Consider the following 26935-nt stretch of genomic DNA (forward strand, 5'->3'; position numbering starts at 1 on the left):
CACTGCTAGCTTGGCATTTGCTAAGTTTATGTGCACTCTGTTCCTTTTTCAGCAAACTAAATAAATTGGAGCAACTGGAGGAACTGAACCTAAGTGGTAACAAGCTTAAAACCATTCCCACGACCATAGCGAACTGCAAGAGGCTGCACACCCTTGTCGCACACTCCAACAACATCAGCATTTTCCCAGAAATACTGCAGTTGCCTCAGATTCAGGTACTTTTTATGTGCTACTGGGGGAAATGGCAGTATAGTGAACGAGGCTATTCTCACAAAGAAGAAGAAAGTGGCAATTTTGGATCACAGTATTTTTAATTCATTCTTGGGAAGAAATTAGATTCCCTTTGAGGATATAGTTGGAGACTGAGTGTTGAGGAGTTAAGAATAAACTTTCAATGTTGTAGATTTTTTTTTTTTAATCTCTCCATTTTCCTCTCAGTTTGTAGACCTAAGTTGCAATGACTTGACAGAAATCCTGATACCAGAGGCTCTGCCTGCCACTTTACAAGATCTTGACCTGACTGGAAATACAAATCTCGTTCTGGAACACAAGACACTGGACACATTTAGGTAGGAAAATTGTAGTCTGTGATCAGACACAAGCTCAAGAAGCACAAGTTGAGTCTACATGTATTCTCAGTACCACATTAGTGGATCTTCTTAAGGACCTTGGAGATCTCAGCTAATTAAAAAATGAATTAGCTTGCAAAGCATTCTGGTTCTCTACTTTCACTCCATTATTAGTGGGTACTGTATCAGTAGTCAGCCCATTATATTAGAACTCAGCACTGTGGCTGCTGGTCAGTCACACACTGAATATTTTTACATGGCAAGCTTAGATATTATAGGTGGCACAGATCACATCCCTACATTTGAAAGATAATATCAGCTTATTCATTGTATCAGAATACTTAAAATAGATAGACAGTTGGCTCCTTTGTTGGGCTTAGTTTTCTGCTGAAAAAAAAAATGGTATTAATTGTAAAAATATTTGGCCCCTATTTCTTCCTCCTATCATTTTCCTTTCTCCTTGGCCAGTGGTTTAGCATATAGCTTTCAACCAATTTCTCTGGAATTGAATCTTGGTCTGTCAGCAGATTATTTCATAAAAACATATATTATTGTTGTGGTAGTTTTTGGTAAGTACAGAGGTGTGTATACTGTTTAATCTTCCTTCTCACTTCCCATAGCCATATCACAACCCTGAAAATTGATCAGAAACCTTTGCCGACCACTGATTCTGCAGTTACATCAACCTTTTGGAGCCATGGCCTGGCTGAGATGGCAGGGCAGAGAAATAAGTGAGTATCTCAGCCATGGAGACAGAGAGGAAAAAGCAACTGCTGACGTCTGGGAACAGGTGTAAGACTAAAGGCCAGGCTATGGTGTTCTCCAGTTGGACATAAACAAATCATAGCATGCCCACATCAGATAAAGCCTTTTGAAACCATGATCCAGTGAGAAAAACACAATCTGAATGTAGTCCACAAATCTCAGATCCCCCCTCTCATGTCTAAAATGGGCATCTGCTAGTGTCTTTATAATTACAGCTTTATTCTTGTGCAGATCTTCCTTTCCTGTAGATAAGATTTATTGTGATCTCAGCCATAGAGCTGCCCCACTTTCTGGCAGCACCCAACCTTGTGTGGTCCCCTACTTTGTTATACCCTCCTCACAGCGATTGGATCCAAGCCCAAATCCTCTACCAGTTCCTTTCCAGTATCCTCTTACCATAGCACACATTCTTCCCTGTTGCTCAGGACAGTCAGCCCAACTCGCTCAACCTTAGATCTGCAGGATATTAACAAGACTAGTCATTAATCGTTACTAAGAGAAAACTTTTAATCTTTCCAGCCTTTGGCAACATCGCAAAGCAAATATGTACTATCTGTAAATGTGCTGAATTCCCCCCATTTCTTTTTTTTTTACGATTGATTTATTTATGCATACAAGAACTGGGGTACAGGCCAGAGGTGTGGGGGCATGAGAGGATTCACCAGAGACAGAGTGGGGAACAGAACAGGCAGACTGACTGAAATACACTGCTGAGGGGAGCAGCAGGCGAGTTAGGAGAGGTCTGCTGTGCCATGTGGATATCTCCCTGACTGGGGATCGAACTTGTGCTGCAGTGGCTGCGGACAGCTTCATAGTGCTATGTCTTAACCAGGGAGGCCCGGTTCCCCCATTTCTTATGACAAACTCTTTGAGATGCCGCTTAGTGATCTCATCCAACAACCTTTTCCTTGTGTAGATTTGTGTCTACTACTATTCTTCTCCATCCTCAGTTAATACTTTTTAAAATAAGGTTCCTCAGAGATAGCTCTTTACTAATAACTTTCTTTAATGCTTGACTTTCTTCCCTTTCTGTGGTAGGCTGTGTGTATCTGCCCTAGCTGTGGATAACTTTGCGGAGGGTGTGGGAGCTGTATATGGCATGTTTGATGGCGACCGAAATGAGGAGCTCCCTCGCTTGCTCCAGTGCACAATGGCAGATGTGCTTTGGGAGGAGGTACAACAGGCAACAAACGACACTATTTTCATGGCTAACACCTTCTTGGTATCTCACAGGTAAGCAGGTGGGTTGAGTAATCCCTTATTCAGTTCTGCTTTTGGAAAATGCATCTCCCTATACTAGAAGGTCATGGTTTAAATTATAGGTATAGGATCAAGGACTTGGCAAAAATGAAGGGTTTGGGAAAGGGAACTTAGTTTATAAAGCACCTTCCCAAGAGCTCTGGGCACTGTGCCAAAGCATTTTTCATGATGTATCTTTAATTTTCAAAACAAACTGAAGAGGTAGGTGTTTTATCTGAAAAATTTCTCAAAGAATTAACTTGCTGAGGCTCTATAGCCTGTGAGTGGCAAAGCTGGAATTTGAAATCAGATTTTTCTGATATAACTGCCCTATGTTTATTAGTATTGCATACTAAACACTCAGTGCTGGATGCACTTGTATGGGAGGAATACAGAAAAATTACGGTTCTTCCCTCAAGGAATTTCCAACTTGATTGAGTAGTTCTTAAAATGTTATAGAATGCAGCCTCAACATCACCAGAAACTGCTCGTAAATGCAGATTCTTGAACCATCCTACCCACAGAATCAGAAACACTAGCAGTGGGATCCAGCAACCTGTGGTTTAGCCTCCAGATGATTCTGATGTCTTAAAGTTGAAACCTACTTTACTAGGTCATTGTAGTCAGTGATCAGAGACAAGCAGAAGCAGTAGATAAAGATGTGCTTCACTGGCTTCCCTCATCCCCCCTCCCCATTTGTAAAATTTTTCTCATTCAACCAAAAGTAGAAGGAAGAACTCTCTACCATCAACTTCCATAGCAAAAGACTGCCTTCAGGTGAATCTCTGAGTCTGATTCATAGTCACATAACAGAAAAATGAGGAAACCACATATGTGATAACAACCATTTTTTTCTAAAGTTAACTACTATGTCTTTGTTTTCATGTCTTTCTAAACAGGAAGCTGGGAATGGCTGGCCAGAAGCTGGGCTCCTCTGCTCTCCTTTGTTATATCCGCCCAGATACTGCTGATCCAACGACTAGTTTTAGCTTGACTGTGGCCAATGTTGGCACGTGCCAAGCAGTCCTGTGCCGAAGTGGGAAGCCAGTGCCCCTCTCTAAAGTCTTCAGCCTGGAACAGGACCCAGAGGAGGCGCAAAGGGTGAAGGACCAAAAAGCCATCATAACAGAGGTGATTCTTTTTTTTTTTTTTTTTTTTTTTTTTTTAACAGAGGTGATTCTTGCTCTCCTCCCATCACTTCTCCCAAATCTAGTGAATGCTTTGTGCAGAGTGAAGTCTGTTTTCTTACTATCAATCCTTGTAATTGTATCCAATCCAGATAATAGTACTGGGAGAAAATCTAAGTGCAGTTAATTAATGATTCTCAAAAACAAGCAAATTAATTAGAACTAGAAATTCCTCATTTGTGATCCTTTAGAGATTTAACTGGCATATAAAATGAACCTAAACATTTCCTTTGGTTAATTTCCTAAGAAGAAAGGTGCTATAGCTTGACATCCTGTTCTGAAATTCAAAGTTCCAAAGTATTTTTCCTGTTTATGGTGTATTTAACTTAATGCTCTTTTTTTTATAACAAAGAACCAGTATCTCTACTATTTCATAGCTTTCCTCCTTTTTAAGGAATTAGAGTAACTTTTTTTTTTTTTTCCAAAGAAGTCTTCCCAATTACTTGTGATTATTGTTTACTGTGAAGCAGCATTCTGTTCAGATCTTTGGTCCATTTTATTTTTTTATTATTTATTTATTTATTTTTTTTAAGATATATTTTATTTATTTATACAAGCACTGGGTACAGTCAGAAGCGCGGGAGGGTGAGAGAATTCACCAGAGCCAGAGTGGGGAGCAGAACAGGCAGACTGATGAAATACACTGCTGAGGGGAGCAGCGGGCGCAGCAGTAGAGGTCTACCATGTGGGACCCTTGCCTGTGGCTGGGGATCGAACCGGAGCTGCAGAGGCTGCGGGCAGCTTTGCAGCCCAGCGCCCAACCGCTTCGCCACCGGGGAGGCCCTCTTTGGCCCATTTTAAATTGGATTGTTTGTTTCTTTATGGTTGAGTTTTAAGATCTCTTTGTATATTTTGGAATACCAGATTTGTGTTTTGCAAATACTTTCTTCCAGTCTGTGGTGTCTTTTCATACTTATAGCAGTGCATAACAGAAGTTTTTAATTTTAATGAATTCCTACTTGCCAATTGATGTTTCATGTTTTACATTTAGGGCTATTTTGCTTTAATTTTGTTAAAGGTGTAAGCTTCCCTTGGAGATTCTTTTTCTTCTTTTTGCATGTGAATGTCTGGTTGTCCCAGCAGTATGTGTTGAAAGCCTATCTTTTGCGCATTGAATTGCCTTGTTTCTTTGTCAAAGACCAATTGACTTTAATTGTGTGGGTGCATTTCTGGACTGTTTTGTCAGAATTCTGTATAAGGACTATCCATTTTATATTCCACCCTAGGTGGCACAAAATCAAGGGGAGTATTATAATGTGGTTGTTTGAGGACATTGGTCTTAGGAAGATCTTTTGGGTAAAACAAATGAAAGATAAAACAAATAATTTTTTGGTTTGATTAGTTTATTTTTACATACTTTAAGTAATGTTTAGATTTTCTTAGGAGGGTCCTAGACAAATAGGAAATACTTTTATAAATGTTCTTTTAGCCACAGATGTTTATTGTTTGTCTTTCATTTTCTGAGCATTGTACTTCGATTATTTCATCTTCACAAGAGAAGTGTTTCCATTTTATAAGTGAAGGAAATAAAATTTAGAGTTTGCAATAAATTTTGGTAATTGAGAGAGGATTTTCATCCAGAGAGTGATTGCAACTCTAAAATAATGAAAAGGGGATCAGTACAAAGTATCTGCAGATGAACATTCCCAACCTGCAACAGGGTTGTTCCTTTCCACTCAGGTCATATTACCTGGATTCTGACTTGATCTGTTCTCCTTCTTGGTGCAGCCCTTACAGAGTAGGTAAATTATACCACAGCATCCAGACTTTCCTTTCTGGGCAAATCACTTGAGAGATTATTTAATGCCTTAGCTACAGAGATTCTTTTTTTTTAAGATTTATTTATTTATTTATTTATACAAGCACTGGGTACAGTCAGAAGCGCGGGAGGGTGAGAGAATTCACCAGAGCCAGAGCGGGGAGCAGAGCAGGCAGAAGGACCAAAGTACACTGCTGAGGGGAGCAGCGGGCAGCAGGAGAGGTCTGCGCGCCATGTGGGACCCTCCTCCAATGGCCAGGGAGCAGCCGGGGATCGAACTGGTGCTGCAGAGGCTGCGGGCAGCTTTGCAACCCAGCGCTCAACTGTTGCGCCACCCGGGAGGCCCCGCTACAGAGATTCTTTCAGCCATTTGATATCTTCTTGAATCTTTTTGGTTCTAACTATACCTTTAAATGAGAAGTCATTTTGTGATCTGGAGAGTTTTAGCCTATCTGAGAGTACTAGGAATAAAGAATTAATGACAGTTCTGCTTATTGTTTCTCTAACAAACATTTCTCTATTTAAGGATATGTTGAGACCTGTACTTCATGTTAGAGCAGAAATCTTTTGAGGCAGTAGTGCTTTTAGCTGTTTAATTTTAATTGGCTTTATGATATAAAAATATATATAAAAAATAAATTAATGAAAGAAAATTTTTAGGGCCTTCCTGGTGGTACAGTGGGTTGAGCGCAGCTCTGTGAAGCTGTCCACAGCCTCTACAGTGCTGGTTTGATTCCCATCTGACCAGGGAGATTCCCACATGGCGCGGCAGACCTCTCCTGTCTTACCCCCTGCTCCTCTCAGCAGTGTATTTTGGTCCTTCTGCCTGTTCTGCTCCCTGCTCTGTCTCCGGTGAATTCTCTCACCTTCCCGTACCTCTGGCTTGTGTCCCAGTGCTTGTATGAGTAAATCTTTAAAAAAAAAAATTTGAATTGGTTTTAACCTCAATCTTCTGAAGTATTTGGCATAATGATCATAATGACATTTTATTCTTTTGTGTATTATACACATTTATTTCTGTTAAGTCCATTTAAAATGACAAAGATCTTGGGAAAAACCATATAACATGTCAATTTTATTTTATTGTAGCATTGTGATCTAGAAAGATATAAAACTGCAAGTCACTGTTGCTTATTTCTCAGAATTTGCTTCTGCTTGTCTCTAGGACAACAAAGTGAATGGGGTAACCTGCTGTACCCGGATGCTGGGCTGTACATACCTCTACCCTTGGATCCTCCCCAAACCCTACATATCATCCACTCCACTTACCATTCAAGATGAGTTGCTGATTCTGGGAAACAAAGCATTGTGGGAACATTTGTCACATACAGAAGCTGTCAACGCTGTACGCCATGTACAAGACCCATTAGCAGCTGCCAAAAAGCTGTGTACATTAGCCCAGAGCTATGGTTGTCAGGACAATGTGGGGGCAATGGTAGTTTATTTGAACATTGGTGAGGAAGGCTGCACTTGTGAAATGAATGGGCTCACTCTGCCAGGTCCTGTGGGATTTGCTTCAACCACCATGATCAAGGACACCCCCAAGCCCACCACTCCTTCCTCTAGCAGTGGTATTGCCTCTGAGTTCAGCAGTGAAATGTCTACTTCAGAGGTGAGCAGTGAGGTGGGATCCACTGCTTCTGATGAACATAACACCAGTGGCCTGGATGCTGGCTTGCTGCCAAGGCCAGAGCGGCGCTGCAGCCTTCATCCAGCACCCACGTCCGGGGGCTTTCAGCGCCAGCCTTCTTGTGCAACTTTCTCAAGTAACCAGTCTGACAACGGCCTGGACAGTGATGATGACCAGCCCGTTGAAGGCGTGATAACAAATGGCAGCAAGGTAGAGGTAGAAGTAGATATCCATTGCTGTAGGGGGAGGGATTTTGACAATTCTCCTGCTCTTACGGAGAACTCTTCTAGCCCGTGTCCTGAGGAACTCGCCAGGGGGTTACTTTTGGGGATCCGAAGACAGAACAGTGTGAATAGTGGCATACTCCTACCAGGGAGCAAGGACAAGATGGAGTTACAGAAATCTCCCTCTACTTCCTGTCTCTATGGAAAGAAACTCTCCAATGGCTCTGTCGTGCCCCTGGAAGATAGCCTGAACCTCATTGAAGTGGCCACAGAAGCACCTAAGAAGAAAACTGGCTATTTTGCTGCCCCCACTCAGCTGGAGCCAGAGGATCAGTTTGTTGTACCTCGTGACCTGGAAGAAGAAGTGAAGGAGCAAATGAAACACCACCAGGAAGGCAGGCCCGAATCTGAGCCCAGCGAAGAAGACCGGACAGAGCTCCCGGAGGAGTTCGATACAGCCCTGTAATTCTGCCCCAGAAGCCACAGCTGTGGTAGTGCAGGCTGTGCAGTGTTGGAATAGGGGACCCACCCGCAGGCATTGTGCTCCTGCGTCTTAAACCGTAGATGAGTGGGGTAGAACCCGGAGCCAAAAATGGTGAGAGCTATCAGGGTCTTGCTCTGCATAAGCTATAAACACCATCAGTGTTAAGTTTCACATTTAACCTACGCTGGAGGTCCCAGAATTCCTGGGACAAGAGCAGATGTTCTGTATCAGTCCTACCACCTGCCATTAACCCTTTCTCTCCTAGGATAACCTTGAGAATTTGCCTGCCTGGGCAGGAAAGGGACTATTTCTGTGGAGGAAATAACTGAAGATTGATTCCTTTACTAATTGCTGCTGATGGATCTCTGTGACAGAGAAATCACCTTATATCTCAACCTGACTGATAGGATGTGATGTGACTAGTCACATGGCTTTTCCTTCTTCTCTACGAGAATACAGCCTATCAAAATGACGTTTATTGGAAATGTAGAACCAATCAAACAGATAATTTATGTATGTAATGTAATGAGAGCACTTTTCATTGACTGTGAACTTTATATTTTTGAATCTGCACTCGAGCCAATCTTCTTAGAGGCAGCCAGGCACCTTTGTACATAGGCAGAACGATCACTGCTCAGGTGTGGGAGCCTTCTGTGAGGGCACTAGGAAGGGTCCTGAGGAATTCATTGAACTGTTGGATGTTAGACTGTGAAAGTTCCTGAGAAACTCAGGGGAGTGGGGTCTTCTTTGGGGGAAAAAGATGGGAAAGAAGTGCGAACTAAAATTACTTCCTCCCAGATCAGAAAAAGAGAGTAACTCCTTGACAAATGTGATACCTACTAGGACTCTGCCAGGTAAAAATAGGCATTTGGGGATCAGCTTCTTTCTATTAACATGTGATAGCGTTGGCTGTCAGCTTCCTAATAGGTAGGGCCAAGGCTGATGCTGCTCACATCCAAGTAACCTTGAGTTATTGCAGGTGACTTCGAACAGACAGGCTGATGGAGAGCAGATGGGTGGATGGTGCTCACAGGTTAGACATGTTCCTTCTCTTACTCTAGAGCAGAGGGATCGTTTCCTATCACTCTCACTTCCTTAAAGTTTAACAGAGTACGCTTCTAAAAACTGCGTACCCACCTCACATGGTTTCAGAGTACTGGGCTCAGTTACTAATAACCAGGAGTTAATTGAGAAAGACCTATGCTTACAGGAAACCTGGTTTACTGTATTTTTTGCACTTTCCATATAACCTTAGCTAAATACAGTTCCTTCCATATTTCTGTTCTGTTGCCTTCTCCATCAGAAGAATTACTTAGGAAAAATAATTCCTGTTCTATGTAATTTTGATATTGCTTGATTTACCCAATGGGGAATGTGCTGTGAATATTTAGAATACTCCCACAATTTGAAAGTAATTTGTCTCATGAGAAACAAAATGTTAAAGATGGGGTTGATTATTTATTAGAACTTAAAAAAATTTTTTTTCTAAAGCAGCAGTAGAAAGTCAAGATGACCTGTTCATAGGTAGCATGGGTGGTTATAGATCTTTGTCTTCTCAGCGGTCCCACCCATGCCCATGTATTAGGGGTCCCATATCACTCCAATAGCTATATAACATTCAATCCCTCAAGAATCTGAATTTGAGCCCCCAAATTGTCAGGGGCACCTGATGGCTCTGTGTTAAAATGCTGGTCAGCTACTGAAACATTTTAGAACTCAGGTCTTGATTTGAACTTGGGAACATTGTGGTTCGTACAGAGTTTAGGTGCTGTTACAGGAATGGGAGCAGTAGTGTGTTGCTGCTTTATTTTTGTATGGGAAGATGAAAATGAAGGGAATCTAAGACGATAGTTGTGGGTGATGTAAAACAGCTTCCTGCCCGGAGAGCAGAACAAAAAATGTTATGGGATGGTGATGTCTAGAAAAGAAATGTATTTAGGGAATGCGCCACTTTACTAGTGCAGTCAGTCGCTTAACACTGACCCCCTCCCTGCCTGTTAACTCTTTTCTTTTCTTCTCTTTGCTCCCCATCCTGCTTATTGGAACCACCACAAAACTCAGTTCTGACACACAACTTTACCACTTGTTGATGTGTTTACCTTTTAGTCAGAACTCTGAACTCCCAAATAGTCATGGTAGGTTATTTTCAGGAAATATTAGGTCGTATAAAAACCTTTCATATAGGCTATACCAAAACTTGTTATTCTCTTGTGTAACCCCCTTTAATCATCCCCCTCTATAATTGCTCTTTATTAGCACAGAGGGCAAAACGGCCATAGCCCACTACCAAAAATATACAGAACTCTTTGACCTTTGGGTCATTTTTAGTTGTGTGATCTGATGAGGCTGTCAGGTGGTGAAATCCAGTGATCTGTCTCCAGGCGAATGTAATCTACTTCCCAGGACTTAACCCAGGGGAGGTGTTCCCCAGGTGGGCAGAGTGCAGTTGATCTCCAGCACGGAGATTCTGGCCTCTGCACAATTCTCAGGTCTCTGTGTGTAGCTCCCTGTTGGTAGAGATGTTTAAAAGTATTTCTGAAAGAACATCACTCCTTATGGGAGCAGTTCAGGAGTCCCATGGAAAAAAGAAAATCTGAGTATTGGCAACAGTGATATTCTTATTTTTACCCAAATTGATTGGAAATATATTTGAGAATGTGAATGCTGGTATGTCATAAAGCTGCAGTGCTACCACAGAATCATTGAATTACCACTCCTCTAATTTAAGCGAGGGCTTTGTTATACTACTGTAGAGTGTGCATGTGTGCAATAAGTGGATGAATTCATTTTCCTGGTATGTAGGAGAACCAACATGAGCAGCTTGGTAGTCATTGGGTGCTATTATAATTGTTTGTAGCGAGTGCTGTTTTCCAGGAGATGGTTTGGCTGATCTACTGAATATCAAATGATGCTCTTCTTTCCTTGTAGATCTTCAGCAAAAGCAGGTACTTGGAAGCCACAGGCTCACCTTCTCTACTCATTATTTCAATGAAGAGACCTCCATAAGGGAGCACTTGGCTGTTACTGATAAATGTATCAATTATTAAATAATTAGTCTCCAAGCCATTTGGTGATGTCTGCGGCATCACTCTAGAACTGTTTTGTGTCACTTCTTACTTCCTTGTGGGGGTGGGCTGGGGTTCAGACTCCCCCAATCATGGAGGCAAGTTAATCTTTCTCTCCAGTTAGTGACTTTTGCCCCATTGTCGGGTAAGCACTTCCTAGACCGAGAAAAACAACTACAGTAAATCCTGCTGTTTCCCTCATTCAATAACACGTAAGCTCCTTGTATTCTAGATTTCATACACTTCTCCCAGATGCTGTAGGGTTTTCTCTCACTGTAGCCAATGGATATCCAGACAGTGAGTTCATATCTTATGGTTTTGTGCAATCATTGTTGTATTGTAGTCCTAAGACTCATTATAGTGTATTTTTGATATTTTTGAAATGTGTTAAATTTTTTAATTCAATAATATGAGCCAGAGCATGCTGCAGCAAATCTATTGTTTGTAAAAAATAACAATAACAATAATAATAAATAAAATAAAATGGAATATCTTTTTTCATGGCTTTGTTTTAAAGTGGAATACCTGTTATTTTATAAATACTTCATTTTACCCGATACTATAACTTTCTCTAACTTGTCTGTAGAATTAGTTTCTTAACCGAAAGCACTGTTAGGATTTTTCTGCTTTTTTTGCTTTAGGGGAAGATAAACAAATGAAACCACATGCCTTGACACATTATGAAACTGAGTTAAGTCAAGAGTAAGTATTTTTGATCACCTTTCAAGCTGAAATAGCAAGAAAGATTTTTTACGTTAAGAAACATTCTGATTTGATGTGTAAAGAACTTCCAAAGGGGCCTTCCTGGTGGCGCAGCGGTTGAGCGCTGGGTTGCGAAGCTGCCTGCAGCCTCTGCAGCGCTGGTTCGATCCCCGGCCACCGGGTGAGTGTCCCACATGGCGCGCAGACCTCTCCTGCTGCTCGCTGCTCCCCTCAGCAGTGTACTTCATCGGTCTGCCTGCTCTGCTGTCTGCTCTGACTCTGGTGAATGCTCTTACCCTCCCGTGCTTCTGACTGTACCCAGTGCTTGTATAAATAAATAAAATAAATCTTTTAAAAAAAAAAAAAAGAACTTCCAAAGACAGGAAACTCAGTCCTTCCTTACATGCAGCTTATTAGCTGACTTAGAGGAAATGCCAATTGAAAGTGCCTCTTAAATCAGAGAGATGACTTCAGAGGTGCCAAGTGGATAATCTAGCTCCAGTGTTTGTCGTCCTGTAATGGCTTTGTCATTAGAGTGTCGGGCATAGCGACAGATTTGGCTCACAATCTGGTTAAGCTTCTAAATTGTTTCTCCCATCTTCCCCCACTGGTTGTCTCCCATAATTTCTGGATTTCCAAGCAAGATTAGCTACTTCTCACTCCAAAGAAAGCCCAAGTTAAAAAATTTTTTTGCAGAATGAACATTTTAAACTTGGTTCAACAACTGCTGTTTAGTGTCCAGTGCGCCAGGCCCCTTTGACCTTAATACCTCAATTCTTAAGATACGCACCTCCCTGCTCCAGGTGGCAGAAGGGAGAGCCTCTGAGTGTCTTCTGTACCTCGTGTGATATTAACTCTGGCACACCAGAGGCCATAAGTCATTGAGGACACGTGCCTGTGTGATTCATGTTGGGTGTAGTTTAGCCTGTACTACTTCAGGCAAGAGTTGACTTCAGACAAGTTACTTGATCTCCCCAAGGCTCAGATTTTTCAGTTGTTAATGGAATTAATAGTAGCTTGTCAGCTGTGAGCTTAAATAAGATGATGCAAACAAGTGCTTCCTTAGTACTGACCTGGCGCACAGTGAGCAGTCAATGAAATGACAACTGTTGGGTTAGCCACTTGCCATTCTTAAGCTGCCCGAGGTACAAGAACAGCAATAAAACTTTAGGTTAAAATTATTGAAAGAACTTTATTTTTAAAATTCACTGTTCATGATCTGTTACATTATAAAAATAATTAAGGTTAGAGAGATTACAATCTGCTTTTGAAGCCCTGTCAGGGAATGCAGAAATAAAGTAGCCTCAATTAAGCCTTCATAGTCGTAAAATTAACTGCTTTGTCTTTGAAATCAGTTGAGTAACATATTTAAGAAGTTTATGAATTGTAGTTTGCCCTGTCTGGAAGCCTCCTTTTAAAAAATATTACAAGAAAGTGAATTCCAATTGTGTAACTTGCCACGAGAAAAATACTAACTACAAATGCTGGCAAAAACCATTTTCTCTCTGCCCTCCTGCAGGAATCCCGGGGAGGAACATGTATGCTAAGCATGTGTCTGTGGATCAGGAACCAGCCTCCCCACTCTAATGGAAAAAGGCCTCTGGGGACCCATGTCCTGGTCACAGTCCACTGCAAATGGACAGAATAGTTTCCCTCTAGGAAAGGGAATGTATTGACTCGTTCAGAATTCAAACACAACTGCTTTGAAATTACACTAATGGGACCAAATACAGGAGGCAATGACATACTTCTTTTGGCAACTAAGTAGGTGTGACAGGTAAGATGTTTCTGCTAGAACACTGGGTCTGTACCCCTGAAGAGTAGTTCTCATCTTTCAGGATCTCCCTGGCTACTTAGCTATTATCATGATTGCTTTACCACTTGATAAAAAAGCAATCCTCTAAGGGCATTCCCAAACTTCTGATTTTGTTCTTTATACCAAAAGCAGAGATACTTTTCCCAAACTCCAGCCAGCAAAGACTGATAGAAAAATCAGTCATCTGTGTACCTTCATACCAGAGAGAACACTTAAAAATCAAGTATGTGAAACCCACTTGTCTCACGTGATTTAAAAGGATCCATCATTTTTAGAGAAGCAAGGGAGATGGGTTGACATTTTAGTCCCGGAAGACAATCTCAGAGCGTTCCAGACCATAGGTATTCTGGAGCACCATTGTAACTTTGGTGCTGTTCTTGGCTGTCTTTGTAATGCTTCTGTTCTCTGTAGCTCCGCAGGGCCAGCACCACGCTGGCACTGTACATGATCACCAGAAGACAAGCAAAGGTGGCCGCCGCTCCATCAGTGCCCGCCAGCTGGCAGTTCATCCAGGTGAGACCCTTGCGGGCATAGAGCCTCTCTCTGGCTTTGCAAGTGTCTGTGGAATTGATCTGCAGTGCTCCATGCAGGTAACAGCCAATGCCTATGCAGTAGCCCACTGCTGCCAGGAGGCTGAAAGCCACCTCCAGGAGCAGCCACTTGCTTGGTAGTCTGGTGGGACTCTTGGCTCCTTGGAGTAAAACACCCATGGTGAGGACACCCAGCCCCAGAGAAACTGCCACACCGCCGTATATCAGGGGGGCCCGGAGCACCGTGTACTTCTGGTCCAGCTGCCGAACCTGCTCCAGCTCCGTGCCCTCAAATGGTGAGTAATAGTTGTTCCCAAAGCCGCCACCGCTGGTAAAGCTGGCACTGAATCCAGCAAGGACAAAGTAGGAGGCCACGATACACATAAGAACCATCCCATTCAGTATCACCTCCACTATCTGTACCACACCTAGGAGGAGAGAGATTCGGGATTTAACACTGACGTCACTCACCCACAAAATTCTCTAGGTCAAACTAGAGAAAGACCCTGGTAACCTGATTTTAAGGCCAGGGTCAGATTGAACATTATCATCCTTGGCTGGTTGGTTGAAGATTTCTATCTTGGGAAAATCAAATGTTACTCTGGAAAGTTTTTGGCAATTTCTTGAAAACCTAAACATACACTTACCATCTGATCTGGCAACTAGCCTCCCAAGCATTCATCCCAAAGAAATGAAAACAGTTCTACCCAAAAACATAAATGTTCATGTAGCTTTCTTTGTGGTAGCCAAGTGCCAGAAACAACCAAATGTCTTCCAGCTGTGAATAGTTCAACAACCTTGTATCAAGACCAGATCGTTTGGTGGGTGAATGTCTTACTCAGCAATAAAAAATGGGCCTGTTGACATGTGCAGTACCTTGGATGGATCACAGGGGAATTATGATGTGAGAAGAAAAAAATCCAGTTTCAGAAGGATTCCAGGGTTTTTTTGTTTCAAAATAACAAAACTACAGAGATGGAGAACAGATCTGTGACTACAGAGGGAGAGGGTCAGGGTGGAGATGACTGAAGGCGGAGCACTTGGGATGTGCAGTGGGCACACAAGTTATAAAAGTGCATAGACCCACACACATGCTCAGAAACCAGTGCTTGCAGAACGAGTGAAATCAAAAAGCACTGCAGTTTCCTGGTTGTGCTGTTGTACCACAGATGTGCAAGATGTCACCATCGGGGAAAACTGGGTGAATAGTACACAGGGTCTCTTTCTACTATGTTTGCAATATCTTGTGAGTCTGTAACTACTTCAAAATTCAACATTCTTTTTAAAATGTCAAAATGACTAAAAAACATATAAAATCTGCATTTCATCCCTTCTTCCCCTGCTTCCCCCCTGCCAAAAAGGAAGCATGCCACACACCATTCTGCATCTTGCTTTTCTCACTACTCTCCCAGGGAGGCTCTCAGATCACGTCCCACCGTGTCCACATTCTTTGTTAGGTGGCCTGCGACTCCATTGTGAACACACTGGTCTATTCCACTGGAATCTGCTGAATCTGTTCACTGGGGGGCTTTCTTACTAGTCTAGCCATGGGTAGCAGGAGCCAACAGGTGATGGAGATGGTCTGCTGTTGGCTTTCATTCGTCACTGAAAGAGACCCAGTCTCTTCTGAGGTGAAATTCACACAAGGGGTCTCTGTCCTTTTCCTCAGGGTTCAGAGAGAACTGGAGTGGGAACCCGGGTTTACATCCCACTCTTTGCTGCCCTGTGACCCTGCCAGGTCATGGACTGAGCTGCAGACACTGACAACCAAAGCCTGCGCCGTCCCCTTTCACCCCCAGGGAGGTAGTGAAGCCCACAAGAAAGCAAGTACATGGGAATACTTGGAAAATCTCAAACTATTGTTCCAGTGGATGCTGATGCCCCTCAGTAACACTTATAAAATGGAAGGGGATTCGTGAGAGATTTAAGAAGAAGTGGGAAAGACTGATGAAAAGTGTAGTTTCCCAGAAACCAGGGAAACTCACACACTGGGTGCAAGAGTGGGGGTGGGGAGGGGAGTACCAGCTGGGCAGCTCAGATACATGCCTAAGTATGCTAAGTATCTCCAGCATACTTAGGCAACAGCACCGAGCTCGCTCATCCCATCTCCTGGGCCCACACGAATTCCTAGGAGGTCCACAGGTCGTGGCATCAAGGGCTCCTACAGTTGAGAAGCTACATTCTTCTAATTTAAATATGAAAATAACATCAGACCAGAGCTGCCTACTCTGCACTGAGCTTTACCCTCTCTCGCTGCATCAGAGCCTGAACCCAGACATTTCAATTTGGGGGAGGGCGTACCTAATCCCCACACAACACCTTTCTCTGCCTTGGTTCTCCTGCACATAATAGTTAATGTCTGACCCCCAAAGGGAGGCAGCACCCTGCACGGTAACAGGTGGGCAACAGGAACGTTGTCCTCTGGGACAGATTCTGCCAGAACAGTGGAGCCATCATTCATGCACATCAGCAAGGCTGAAAAGGATCTAGATCTTGTCTTGTCAGCTCCCCCCATTGACTAGAACAATCGAGAGGAACAATGGCCTTTACTGCATCTGCTGAAGGAATGTGGCCACAGAATATTATTACCAACCCAGCCAGGCTTGACCTGCTCACCATTTAGTATCAAATAGGCGCAAGTATTTCCGACCTACTGTTAGTACAGAAAGACACACCAACAACAGAAGGGCAACTCCAGTGAGGCAGAACAGTCTCAGGAAAGACAGCAGATAGCTCTGTAGAGAGAAGTGGAGACTGAAACACAAGAAATATTTGTTATGAAAAGCATCTTTCTGGATGAGGCTGGTTATGTAGCTGATCATTCAATACTCTGCTTAATTATACAGCTACTTCTGTTTTTTGTATATGTGGAAAATGGAGGATAGCAAATCAAATCTTTTATTTTTTATTTTTAAAAATAAATAGTACCTGTGCAGTCAAGCCATGCATAAAATGGAAAAAAAAAAAAAAACAAAAAACCTCTCCAGAAGAAAATATAGTTAATGCTTTCTTATTTACCAGAAAGGTGTCTAATGTCATACAAGCATTTATGTATTTCCTTTCCAAAAGACAAATGAAACTCAACTTTTAAATGCAGTTAACTGCCCGCATTACAGGATAATATTATAAATGTAAAGAGAGCCATCACCTCAAAATTAAAGTTTTTCTTTGGATTTTTAATGGATCTACATAAAACAAAGAACACATTCAGTTGTACTGAAGATACATTTAATGGTGCCAATAAGCACATGCAATAAGAACCCATGAAGTTGCTTGGCTGAAAACAGCATTCTTATGTTGGAAAGATTTTACATTCTTTTGTTCTGTTGGATCCTGAATTCCAGATGTCGGACTTGATTCTTCATACAATGGAACATTTAGAAGAGGTACAAAACACTTATTGAGCTTTCAAGGCCATTGTAAGGGGCTTGTAGAATAGCTTCTTTGCAGCCCGGCGAATTAATCTGATCTCCCGTTCCTCAGCCCATGCCTGCCTCCAACTTTAATCTGACAGCAGTCTCAGGAGGTTCCCCAGCCCCTCCATCCAGACCATTAATGCAGTGAAGGACTTGAGAAAAACTCCAGGGGCAAATCTCAAGACAGCTATATTTAGAAAAGTTCCAGGCTGAAATGTTATCTCATGGCTAGGTGGCTTTTCAAGAACTTTGAAGATAAGATTCTTCAAATTCGTTCAGTTTTCTCTCTTTATTTAACCAAGGAGTGACCTTTGTGGTTGGACATGCCTTTTCCTTCTGGGTCTTAGGCTCTTGTATTGGGGTTAAATTTTTTTTGCTTATTACCTCACCAAGAGAGGAGGCCAGAACTGGTGCTCAGGACATCCAAGAATGCGGCTCGTGACACCAGGAGCTGTGCCTAGCAAATCAAAGCTGGCCTGTGGCTCTTCAAGCATCCACAAGTTTGATGACAGGAGGAGTGCTTCCGAGCAACTTCCATTGCAAACATTTGGCAGAAGGTTTTCCAAAGCCTAAAACACTAACATTTCTGCAGGCTTCTTTTTCAGCTTCCTGATCTTTTGGTAGCCCTTGACGGCCAGCACGGCACCCACAATAAAGACAGCCACGGCCAGGGCAGCAAAGATTCCAACTCCTATATCTCCACCATGGAAAGTGCAGCTGAAGCCACTGTACCCCTTGTTCTGATAGAGAGTCTCCCTCTCTTTACACACAGGAGAGGCATAGGCGGCAGAGACGTGGTGGAAATAGAAGTATAGAGCTGGGATGTAGGCAACCGCAATGAGCACATCCAACAAGCTTTCAACCACCAGCCACCAGGGACAATGCCACGGGACCCGAAGAACACCCAGGGTGATGAGGAGGCAGCAGAAGGCCATGAGGGCACCACTGCAGGCCATTGCTGCAGTGACCGTGGGCAGTTTTAGCTGATAGAACTGGATGTCCAGCTGCTGGGCTTTCTCCCCGTCAGCACCATCGAAACCACTGTAAGCCCCTCCATACTGATAGTAGTAAATGCCCCCCAGGCTGGTGATGCCCGTGTAGCCCCCTGTGGAACTGTAAGATACAGAGCTGCAGACCAGGATCAGCAAGTTGAGGAGCAGTTCCAGCATTTGACAGCATGCTGCAAAAGAAGGGCGTGTTACCACTTAGACCCATAGGCCGGTGGGAGGGAGGTTTATCTTGTCCGTGGCAGCTCATGCTGCAGCGGCTCTTTATTCGGCCCCAGGGAAGGCCTGAGTAACCATAGCTGCAGATTAGCAGCAGATGGTGGCAGGCAACTGTGGTCTCCAGAAATGATGTCAGAGGTACTTTGGATTAACTTTCAGCAGAGCACAGCAGCCTGCCCTAGGAAGATGGTGGGAGAGATCAGTCCAGTCAGAAAGAAAGGCTGCTGTGGAAGACGAGAAACTTCTCCATCCCAGCCCTTCCCTGCAAATAAATTTCGATGTATGTTGTGTAGCTCTCTTCACTTTGAAAGAGGAGATGACTCCAAGTTGGAAGGAAATCATAACATAGAACATAAGTGAAGTTAGAAAAAAGCATGTAAGTCATACATTAAAATGTGATTTATAGGTATTAGAAATGGAAAAGATTAAGTTCATTAAACCCAGAAGGCTTCCTGATTAAAGGAGCATACAAGGTTTTTTATTGTTCTCAGACTTTAACTCATTAAGCAGGTTTTATTTTTTATTTTTTTAAAATTATTTTTGCCATTTTTAGCAGAACGCATACTTTTAAAGATTTATTTATTGATTGATTGATACAAGCACTGGGTGTACAGTCAGAAGCGTGGGAGGGTGAGAGAATTCACCAGAGCCAGAGCGGGGAGCAGAGCAGGCAGAAGGACCGAAGGACACTGCTGAGGGGAGCAGCGGGCGGCAGGAGAGGTCTGTGCGCCATGTGGGACCCTCCTCCGGTGGCCGAGGAGCAGCTGGGATCGAACTGGCGCTGCAGAGGTCGCTGGCAGCTTCGCAACCCAGCGCTCAACCGCTGCGCCACCGGGGAGGCCCCATTAAGCAGGTTTTAAGTTTCACTTCGTTTTCATTAGTTTCCCTAAAGAGCAAATCTGGGTTTTTCCCAGGGCTGGATTCTTACAGGGCCCTTAAATGCCTTATCTTGGACAAGGAAAGAGCTTTAGCTCCTCTACCCAAACTGGCAGCTTTCCTCAAAATCTTAAGACAAAAAATCTTAAAAATCTTAAAAACCTCATTGAGGTGTAACACAATGGCCCACATCAAGTGTACACCTTTGGTGAGTTTTGACAGTGTCTGTGCCGTGCATTTGTCTGTATCACAGTCAAGATATAGAAGGTTTTCATCTGCCCAGAAAGTTTCCTGGTAACCCTCTGTGGTCAGTCTTCTTCCACCTCAGGCAAGCACTGATCTATTTTGTGCTTTTAGAAATTAGGTTTGCTTTTCTAGAATTTCATGTAAATACGATCATGCAGCTAGGTACCCTTTTGTGTGTGGCTGCTGCTGTTTAGAACAATATAAAGCCAGTGCTTCTGAGCTGAAGGGAAATTGTACTTGTTGAAACGGTTCTAGTTGGTCAGCCAGCTCGGATCAGACTGCCTGTATCTCCCTGGTTTGGGGAGAACCAGATTTTGTGCCTGGGTCCAGTTGACCTATGTATGAAGCTATGTTGCATTTACACATTCTGTCTTTGAAATCATGTATTCTCTCATATTATCTTTACACAGTATAATTCCCCACTCCATGCAAATAGCATTACTGTTTGTCATCATAAAGAAATAACAGGTTATTAAATTATAATGTAACACTATCAAAGGTTTAAAATAACATAATGGGGCCTCCCCGGTGGCGCAGCAGTTGAGCGCTGGGTTGCGAAGCTGCCCGCAGCCTCTGCAGCACTGGTTCAATCCCTGGCTGCCAGGCGAGGGTCCCACATGGCGCACAGACCTCTCCTGCCGCCCACTGCTCCCCTCAGCAGTGTACTTCATCAGTCTGCCTGCTCTGCTCTCCCCTCTGGCTCTAGTGAATTCTCTCACCCTCCTGCGCTTCTGACTGTACCCAGTACTTGTATGAATAAATAAAATAAATCTTTTAAAAATAAATTAATAAAATAACAATGTAAAAATTAGCTAAAATGCCATCAATTAAAAAATACCCATGGTGACCATTATTTTTTCATCTGGACTTTTCTGTGCTGTATGCATACCTTTTGCTGTTATTTGTTTTGTTTTTTTTTAATAAATTCATGTGCTAGCTAGCACTTTTTTTTTTATATTTATTTATTCATACAAGCACTGGGTACAATCAGAAGCGTGGGAGGGTGAGAGAATTCACCAGAGCCAGAGCGGGGAGCAGAACAGGCAGACTGATGAAATACACTGCTGAGGGGAGCAGCGGGCAGCAGAAGAGGTCTGTGCGCCATGTGGGACCCTCACTGGTGGCCGGGGATCGAACCAGCGCTGCAGAGGCTGCGGGCAGCTTCACAGCCCAGCGCTCAACACCTGCGCCACCAGGGGCGGCCCTGTTATTTGCTTTTGGTCAAGAACGGGGTCCTATTCTATCTATGATGTAACTTGTTTCTTCACTTAAGAATACAGTGTGAGGGCCTCCCCGGTGGCGCAGCGGTTGAGCGCTGGGTGGCGAAACTGCGCGCGGCCTCTGCGGCGCCGGTTCGATCCCCGGCTGCTCCCCGGCCACCAGAGGAGGGTCCCACATGGCGTGCAGACCTCTCCTGCCGCCCGCTGCTCCCCTCAGCAGTGTACTTCGGACCTTCTGCCTGCTCTGCTCCCCGCTCTGGCTCTGGTGAATTCTCTCACCCTCCCGCGCTTCTGACTGTACCCAGTGCATGTAAAAACAAACAAACAAACAAACCAGCAAACAAATAAATAAAGCATGCCTCTATAAAAAAAAAAAAAAAAAAAAAAAAAAAAAAAAAAAAAAAAAAAAAAAAAAAAAAAGAATACAGTGTGAACCTTTTTTTATATATCATCAAATATTTTTCTTGTTTTAATCATCAAATATTTTTAAAGGCTGTCTACACTACTATAGTGAATTTAAATAATTCCAAGGTAGGCTGTTCCTGATGTTTTACTACAAAGGAGCAAATATATTCTCTCTGTTTCTTAATATATAGTATTGGGGAGAGAGAAGCCCCACAGCCACTTATTGCTGTTTTTAGCTTTAATAGAACTAGAAAGGAATCCTCAGGCCTGAGGGAGACATCCAGTGTGGTATCTGTATTTAAAAATAAAGAACCAGTGCCTGTCCATGTCTTCCAAGCCTTTGCAAGGCTCTTCAAGTGAACAGTCTCTCCCCTGAGACCAGTACTTCATCTTAGGTCTTTCTTTGACCGGCAAATCCTTCATTATTAATGAGTCAACACTCTTAGAGTCAACCATGATTTGAAATTTTTTTTTTAATTTTAAATTTCTTTTTTTTTAAAAAAAAGGTTTATTTATTTATACAAGAACAGGAGTACAGTCAGAGGCGCGGGAGGGTGAGAGAATCACCAGAGACAGAGCGGGGAGCAAAACAGGCAGACAGACTGAAGACACTGCTGAGGGGAGCAGCAGGCGAAGCAGGAGAGGTCTGCTGCGCCATGTGGATATCTCCCTGGCCAGCCGGGCATCGAACCCGCGCTGCAGAGGCTGCGGACAGTTTCACAGCACAGCACTCAAACTCCTGCGCCACCGGGGAAGCCCGGCTTGAAATCTTGACATAAGCGCCATCCAAATAAGTGCTGGATTAGTGTCTGAGATACACATATACAAGAGAGAGGGGATTGAGAATGTACACTGCAGAGAAAAAAATCCCACCACTGCCCATCAGGAAACTTTTTAGTATGATCACAAGTCCATGCCATTGTCAGTGGGACGCCACCTCAAGACTAAATCTCTAGGCTAAATCTAGACAAAACCTCTAGACTGAATCTCTCTCTGAGTGAGAGACAAGCTCTACTGCTAGAGATGGCCGCTTTCCTGGGTGAAAATACTATTAAACTTTTAAAGATGCTCAGGATTAGAGCCACAAGTGGAAAGCAAACATCATTTTGATTGAAAGCTAAGAGCCTAAGGGGAGAGGGCAAGAACACAAGGGAGAGGGGAAAATGCACCAAATGCAAACTTGGGTGCCTAGGAGGGGAGCAAGAGAGGTACCTTCTTTCTGGGGCACCTATAACTCCTCACCGGTCCTTCCAAAAAATCCATGAACAAGGCCCGTCCACACAGGACTCCCTGGTGGTCTGCCCTGCACATGGCGTGTTTGTACTTGGCTTTTATCTTCATCCTCGTCCCCTAAAGAGTCTAGTATCTGAGTGCACTTGCCTGTGAAAGTGAATTTGAAATCTCTTTCATCCTCAGTGTTCCACTGAACTCCAGGGCCCCTCAAGGGAGTTAGAGAGCGCTACCGCTGCCTCCCACTTCTGCCAGTTTGCTAGTGGAAGACATCCTTTCACTGATGAGGGAGAGAGAGCACGAAAGATCTACTCTAACGTGGAGCTGAAAATCTCTGGGTCATCTTTATCCAGGTATGCATTTCCTGTGGGAGATTAAGTTCCTAGTGTTTAATGCCAGTTTCTTCTCAACACACCAGATTGTGTGTTTATATGGGGCTCTGGGCATCCCGAGTTCTTTATAAGCTCTCATTTATTAGCTTCTGACTGCTGAACCATCCTTTCACTGTCGTGACTCAAAAACGCAATCTCAAGGCACACAGCCAAACAGCCAGAAGCAATCAAAGCTGCATCAAGATGTGCTTTGGTCAAAAGCCTCCAGTTCTGCTCTCTCCTTTCAGTAAATCAATTGAGAAGAAAATACACCTTTACAGAGAAATCTGTTAGCCAGCCTCTGGCTTATTCCTATTATTTTTTTTTTTTAATCAAGAAAAAAGGTGAAGCAAAGAAACCTTTCAGACCTTTGAATCAGGTTCTTAAGATTCAATTCCAGCTCTACCACTTAAGAGCTGTGTTACTTTAGGGAATCTACTCTACCTCTCTGAGGTTCAAGAGTTGTCAAGACAATGAAAAGTAATGAGGTTGTGCCAACATAGAGAAGCTACAGTAAGGACCCTTGTATGCAGATTCCTCGGGCTCCCCGGATGAAAGGTCTATAATCCTATCATCATGTACATCATTGCAATCCTAAATTACATTTTCAAGTACAAGTTTCCTGTATTCTCTCCCTTAGGCGGAGAACTTTCCCCCCCTTAGTCACATACAGGAAAATTTCTCGCCCAATCATGTGAGTCATAAGGGCTCACCCTGACAAACCAGATTTTCTTCATTGCTGGTAAGGCCAGGACTCATGCTAGGAGGGAAATGCTGGGAAACCACTTTGGGAGCTGACACAGGATATCATTGATGTATTTTTCAAATGGTAGATTTTAACAAGTGTGGTTTTTTGTTTCTGTTTGTTCTTAATGAAATGGAATAGCAGTTGGTGTGTAGTAGGGTAGTATAGTATCATTTCCCTGTGCCCGTGAGAAAACTTGGTCTTAGCTTAAAATGTCTTACTGTGGGTCTCAGTATCAGATTGCCTGTCCTGTGGTGCTGCCTCCTACAGGGGGCTTTCCCTCTGACCCAACCCTGGATCAGCTGGCAAAAGTTCTGGTTCTACCTGCTCAGCACTACCTGCCCAGTTCTACCTGCAGCCCTAAACCACTGGCTGCTGGCCTCGCGGAACCTCAGGCCAAATTTGCAGAGAAGCACAGAAATCTGGCCACATCTTTCAGACTTCTCAGTTCCTCCCCCGCCCCTTTTTTAAGGAAAATGAGAACCTCATGTAGATAGAGAAATGAGAATTCTAGGAAACCAAGAGGGACGTGTGCTTGCATTTTTGCTTTACCAGCTCAGACCCCTTCCAGAACCACCAGTGACAGTAAATGGTCAAAGTTTCTCCCAAATGGCTCACCTCTGCCAGTGCACAAATATCTGCATTTATGGCATTCCAGGAGTCCTTCAGCCTCTGACTGGTAACATTCCACTTCTTCTCCAGGCCAGGCATTCGGGGGCAGGTATCTCCCCACAGTGAATTCACTAGAACCAAAACCAGACATGGCCATTAGGGGGCCTCATATTCAACCACATGACCTCCAGGCACACCTCACACTAGTCCCAAACCATAAAAGACTGCAAAACAGAAATTTGTGGGCCTTCCCGGCGGCACAGCGGTTGAGCGCTGGGTTGTGAAGCTGCCTGCAGCCTCTGCAGGGCCAGTTCGATCCCTGGCTGCTCCCCGGCCACCGGAGGAGGGTCCCACATGGCGCGCAGACCTCTCCTGCCGCCCGCTGCTCCCCTCAGCAGTGTACTTCAGTCCTTCTGCCTGCTCTGCTCCCCACTCTGGCTCTGGTGAATTCTCTCACCCTCCCGCGCTTCTGCTGTACCCAGTGCTTGTATCAATTAATCAATCTGTATAAATAAATAAATCTTTAAAAGAAAAAAAAACAGAAATTTGTCACAGCATTTCGTACTCCAGAGAATTCTCTGGCTCAGTGGCCCCATAGAGCATCCAAACACTTGCCCCAAGTCGGTTAGCCAACCACATCCCAAGAGCAGACAGACTGTGGACACCGAGAGTAGATCTGGTTCATTAAACACGGAAGCCCCTGGCCCTGCACCCCGTCCACTGAGTAAGGCTTGTTACTCGGAGGACAGACAAACAAATTGCCCTTTGGTTCCAAACTGCCAACTGGCTGTGAGTAAAAACAAAAGTATTCCTTTCACTGGCTGACAAGGAAACCTAAAATGTAGCCCTGAGTTCTCCCAGGGCATGCACTGACCACAGTGCCTAAAGGTGGATTTACCCAAGAAACAATTATCCGGTATCTGGTCACACCCTTTGTTATAGTTTGGTCAGTTGGTTTTAGATAATGTAACATAAACTCAGGATAGTAGCCTGCTTTCCCGCTGTGTGAACACAACATGGAGGAAGACAAGAGCTTTCACTTCCAAGCCCCACAGCAGCAAGGAGCCTGACTCCTCAAAGAGAGGGGGTATCAAACACAGAGCAGCCTGTCACCTCTGCGGCCCAACTCGCCAGCTGGGCATTCAATATTTATGAAATAGACTGTTCCATGGGGAGAGACCAATTCCCTGGGGGAGGGTGTGGGGTCCCTTCCCTTCCAGCTCAGCCTTTGAGAACAGCTGGGAGCTTTCGCCTCCCACGGCCTGATGCGAATTCTGTGTCCTGCAAAGCAGGAGTGACAAAGTTGGTTCAGGAGGGTGGGGTCTAGAGCAGTCAGAATTTGAATGAAGCTACCCAGAAAACCTCACTGACAAAGGGGTGGGGCATTGGGGTGAGAGGGGCACGGGGGGCGGGTGGGGGGGTAGGGGTGGTGGCGGGGGTTGTGGAGGGAATCTCTGTCTTGGAGTGCGGAGTTTTAGGTGGATTTAGTTATTTGCACAAAAGCTGCTCCCAGCAGTGTTTGGAAAAGTACCTGCCCCTGGCAGGGGTCATGTATTCGCTGCTAACTCTCCGTCAGGCACTTTTTAAGGCCCCGCCTCCAAGGAAGGGGACTTGGGGGGTGGGGAGGGGGGTGTTGGAACTCCGGACGAGGGTCAGAAGCCCCAAGGGGGCAGTCCTGGGACTCTCCGGGGTCGGGGAGGAGCTCAGGTTAACCCCACCTACCTGCTCTTCCTACCCCTCCCTTTCCTGTCCTGAAGCCTCTCTTCCTCCTTGCCCGGCGCCCCGCAGTTGCAACAGCGAATTGGGGGTGCTTTCTGCTTTGTTAATCGAGTTCGGGTCAAGAAGTGGAGGCAGCGCGAGGTTTGCCTTCCCTCCCAGGCCACCTCCAAGCAAATGGCACTGTCTCCCTTTAAATCCACTTAGTGGACAAGTGGGGGGGTGGGGTTCGACAGCGCCGAGCTCGCCGGGACCCCGCAACCTCAGCTCACCTTTGCGGGGCGCGGCGCCCCGATCCTTCCTTCCTGGAGGGCGGCGGCCCCGGGGCGTCCCAGGGCGCGGGCCAGGGGGGCGGGGCCGCGTCCCAGGTGGGCCTCCGGGGTGCGCCCCGCGGCCGGCCGGGGCGGGATTCTTCCCAAACTCTCGGCGCCTCGGCGCGGTAGTCTCCGAGCCCGTGGGCGTCCTGGCGGGGGTCCCGGTCCCTCCCCCCGGCCCGGCCCCCGTCCCTCCGCCCGCCCCCGTCTCTCTCCCGGCGTCGCTCCCCGGGTCTGTCCCGCGGCCGCTCGGGGTGGCGGGTTCGGTCCCGGCGGGGGTGCCGGTCTGGGTGCCGGTCTGGGTGCCGATCTGGGTCCCGCTCTCGCGGCCGGGCCCGGGGCTCGCGAATCCCCGGCGTATCTTCCATGGTCGGGATCCGGGTCCCCGCCCCGGAGCGACCCGAGGGCAACAATCCACAAGTTTCCCGGGCAGGTGGCCAAGCCCAGGGGCGGAGCGGGGCGGGGCGGGGCGCGGCGCTCACCTGCGCGCAAGCGCGCTGGCCCCGCCGCGGACCCGAGGGTGCGCACCTGGGAGCGTCCCCCGACAGGGGGCGCAACTGTGCCCCACCCGGGCTGCGGGCGCCCCAG

At 45.0% G+C, this 26935-nt stretch overlaps 2 protein-coding genes across 3 annotated transcripts in view; one reads left to right on the plus strand and one right to left on the minus strand.

Annotated features, from left to right (window-relative positions):
- PHLPP2 (PH domain and leucine rich repeat protein phosphatase 2) overlaps positions 1–7839 on the plus strand; it is a gene marked incomplete at both ends in the record, with an annotated part of 64710 nt that extends 56871 nt beyond the window's left edge. For both annotated transcript variants that reach the window (XM_084256903.1, XM_084256904.1), the window contains 6 exons: positions 53–215; positions 439–569; positions 1190–1300; positions 2373–2567; positions 3473–3704; positions 6685–7839. In XM_084256903.1, the coding sequence (XP_084113029.1) occupies positions 53–215; positions 439–569; positions 1190–1300; positions 2373–2567; positions 3473–3704; positions 6685–7839 (1987 nt within the window). The remainder of the gene's footprint in view (positions 1–52; positions 216–438; positions 570–1189; positions 1301–2372; positions 2568–3472; positions 3705–6684) is intronic.
- A 5921-nt stretch (positions 7840–13760) lies between these two features.
- MARVELD3 (MARVEL domain containing 3) lies at positions 13761–26715 on the minus strand (the record flags this gene model as incomplete). The annotated part of the gene is made up of 3 exons (XM_084257895.1): positions 13761–14398; positions 24324–24448; positions 26306–26715. 3 exons carry the CDS (start codon positions 26713–26715, stop codon positions 13761–13763), a joined length of 1173 nt encoding a protein of 390 aa, XP_084114021.1.
- Between the last annotated feature and the right edge of the window lie 220 nt (positions 26716–26935).

Source organism: Talpa europaea (genome assembly GCF_964194135.1).
Source record: "Talpa europaea genome assembly, chromosome: 16".
Taxonomy (NCBI): domain Eukaryota; kingdom Metazoa; phylum Chordata; class Mammalia; order Eulipotyphla; family Talpidae; genus Talpa; species Talpa europaea.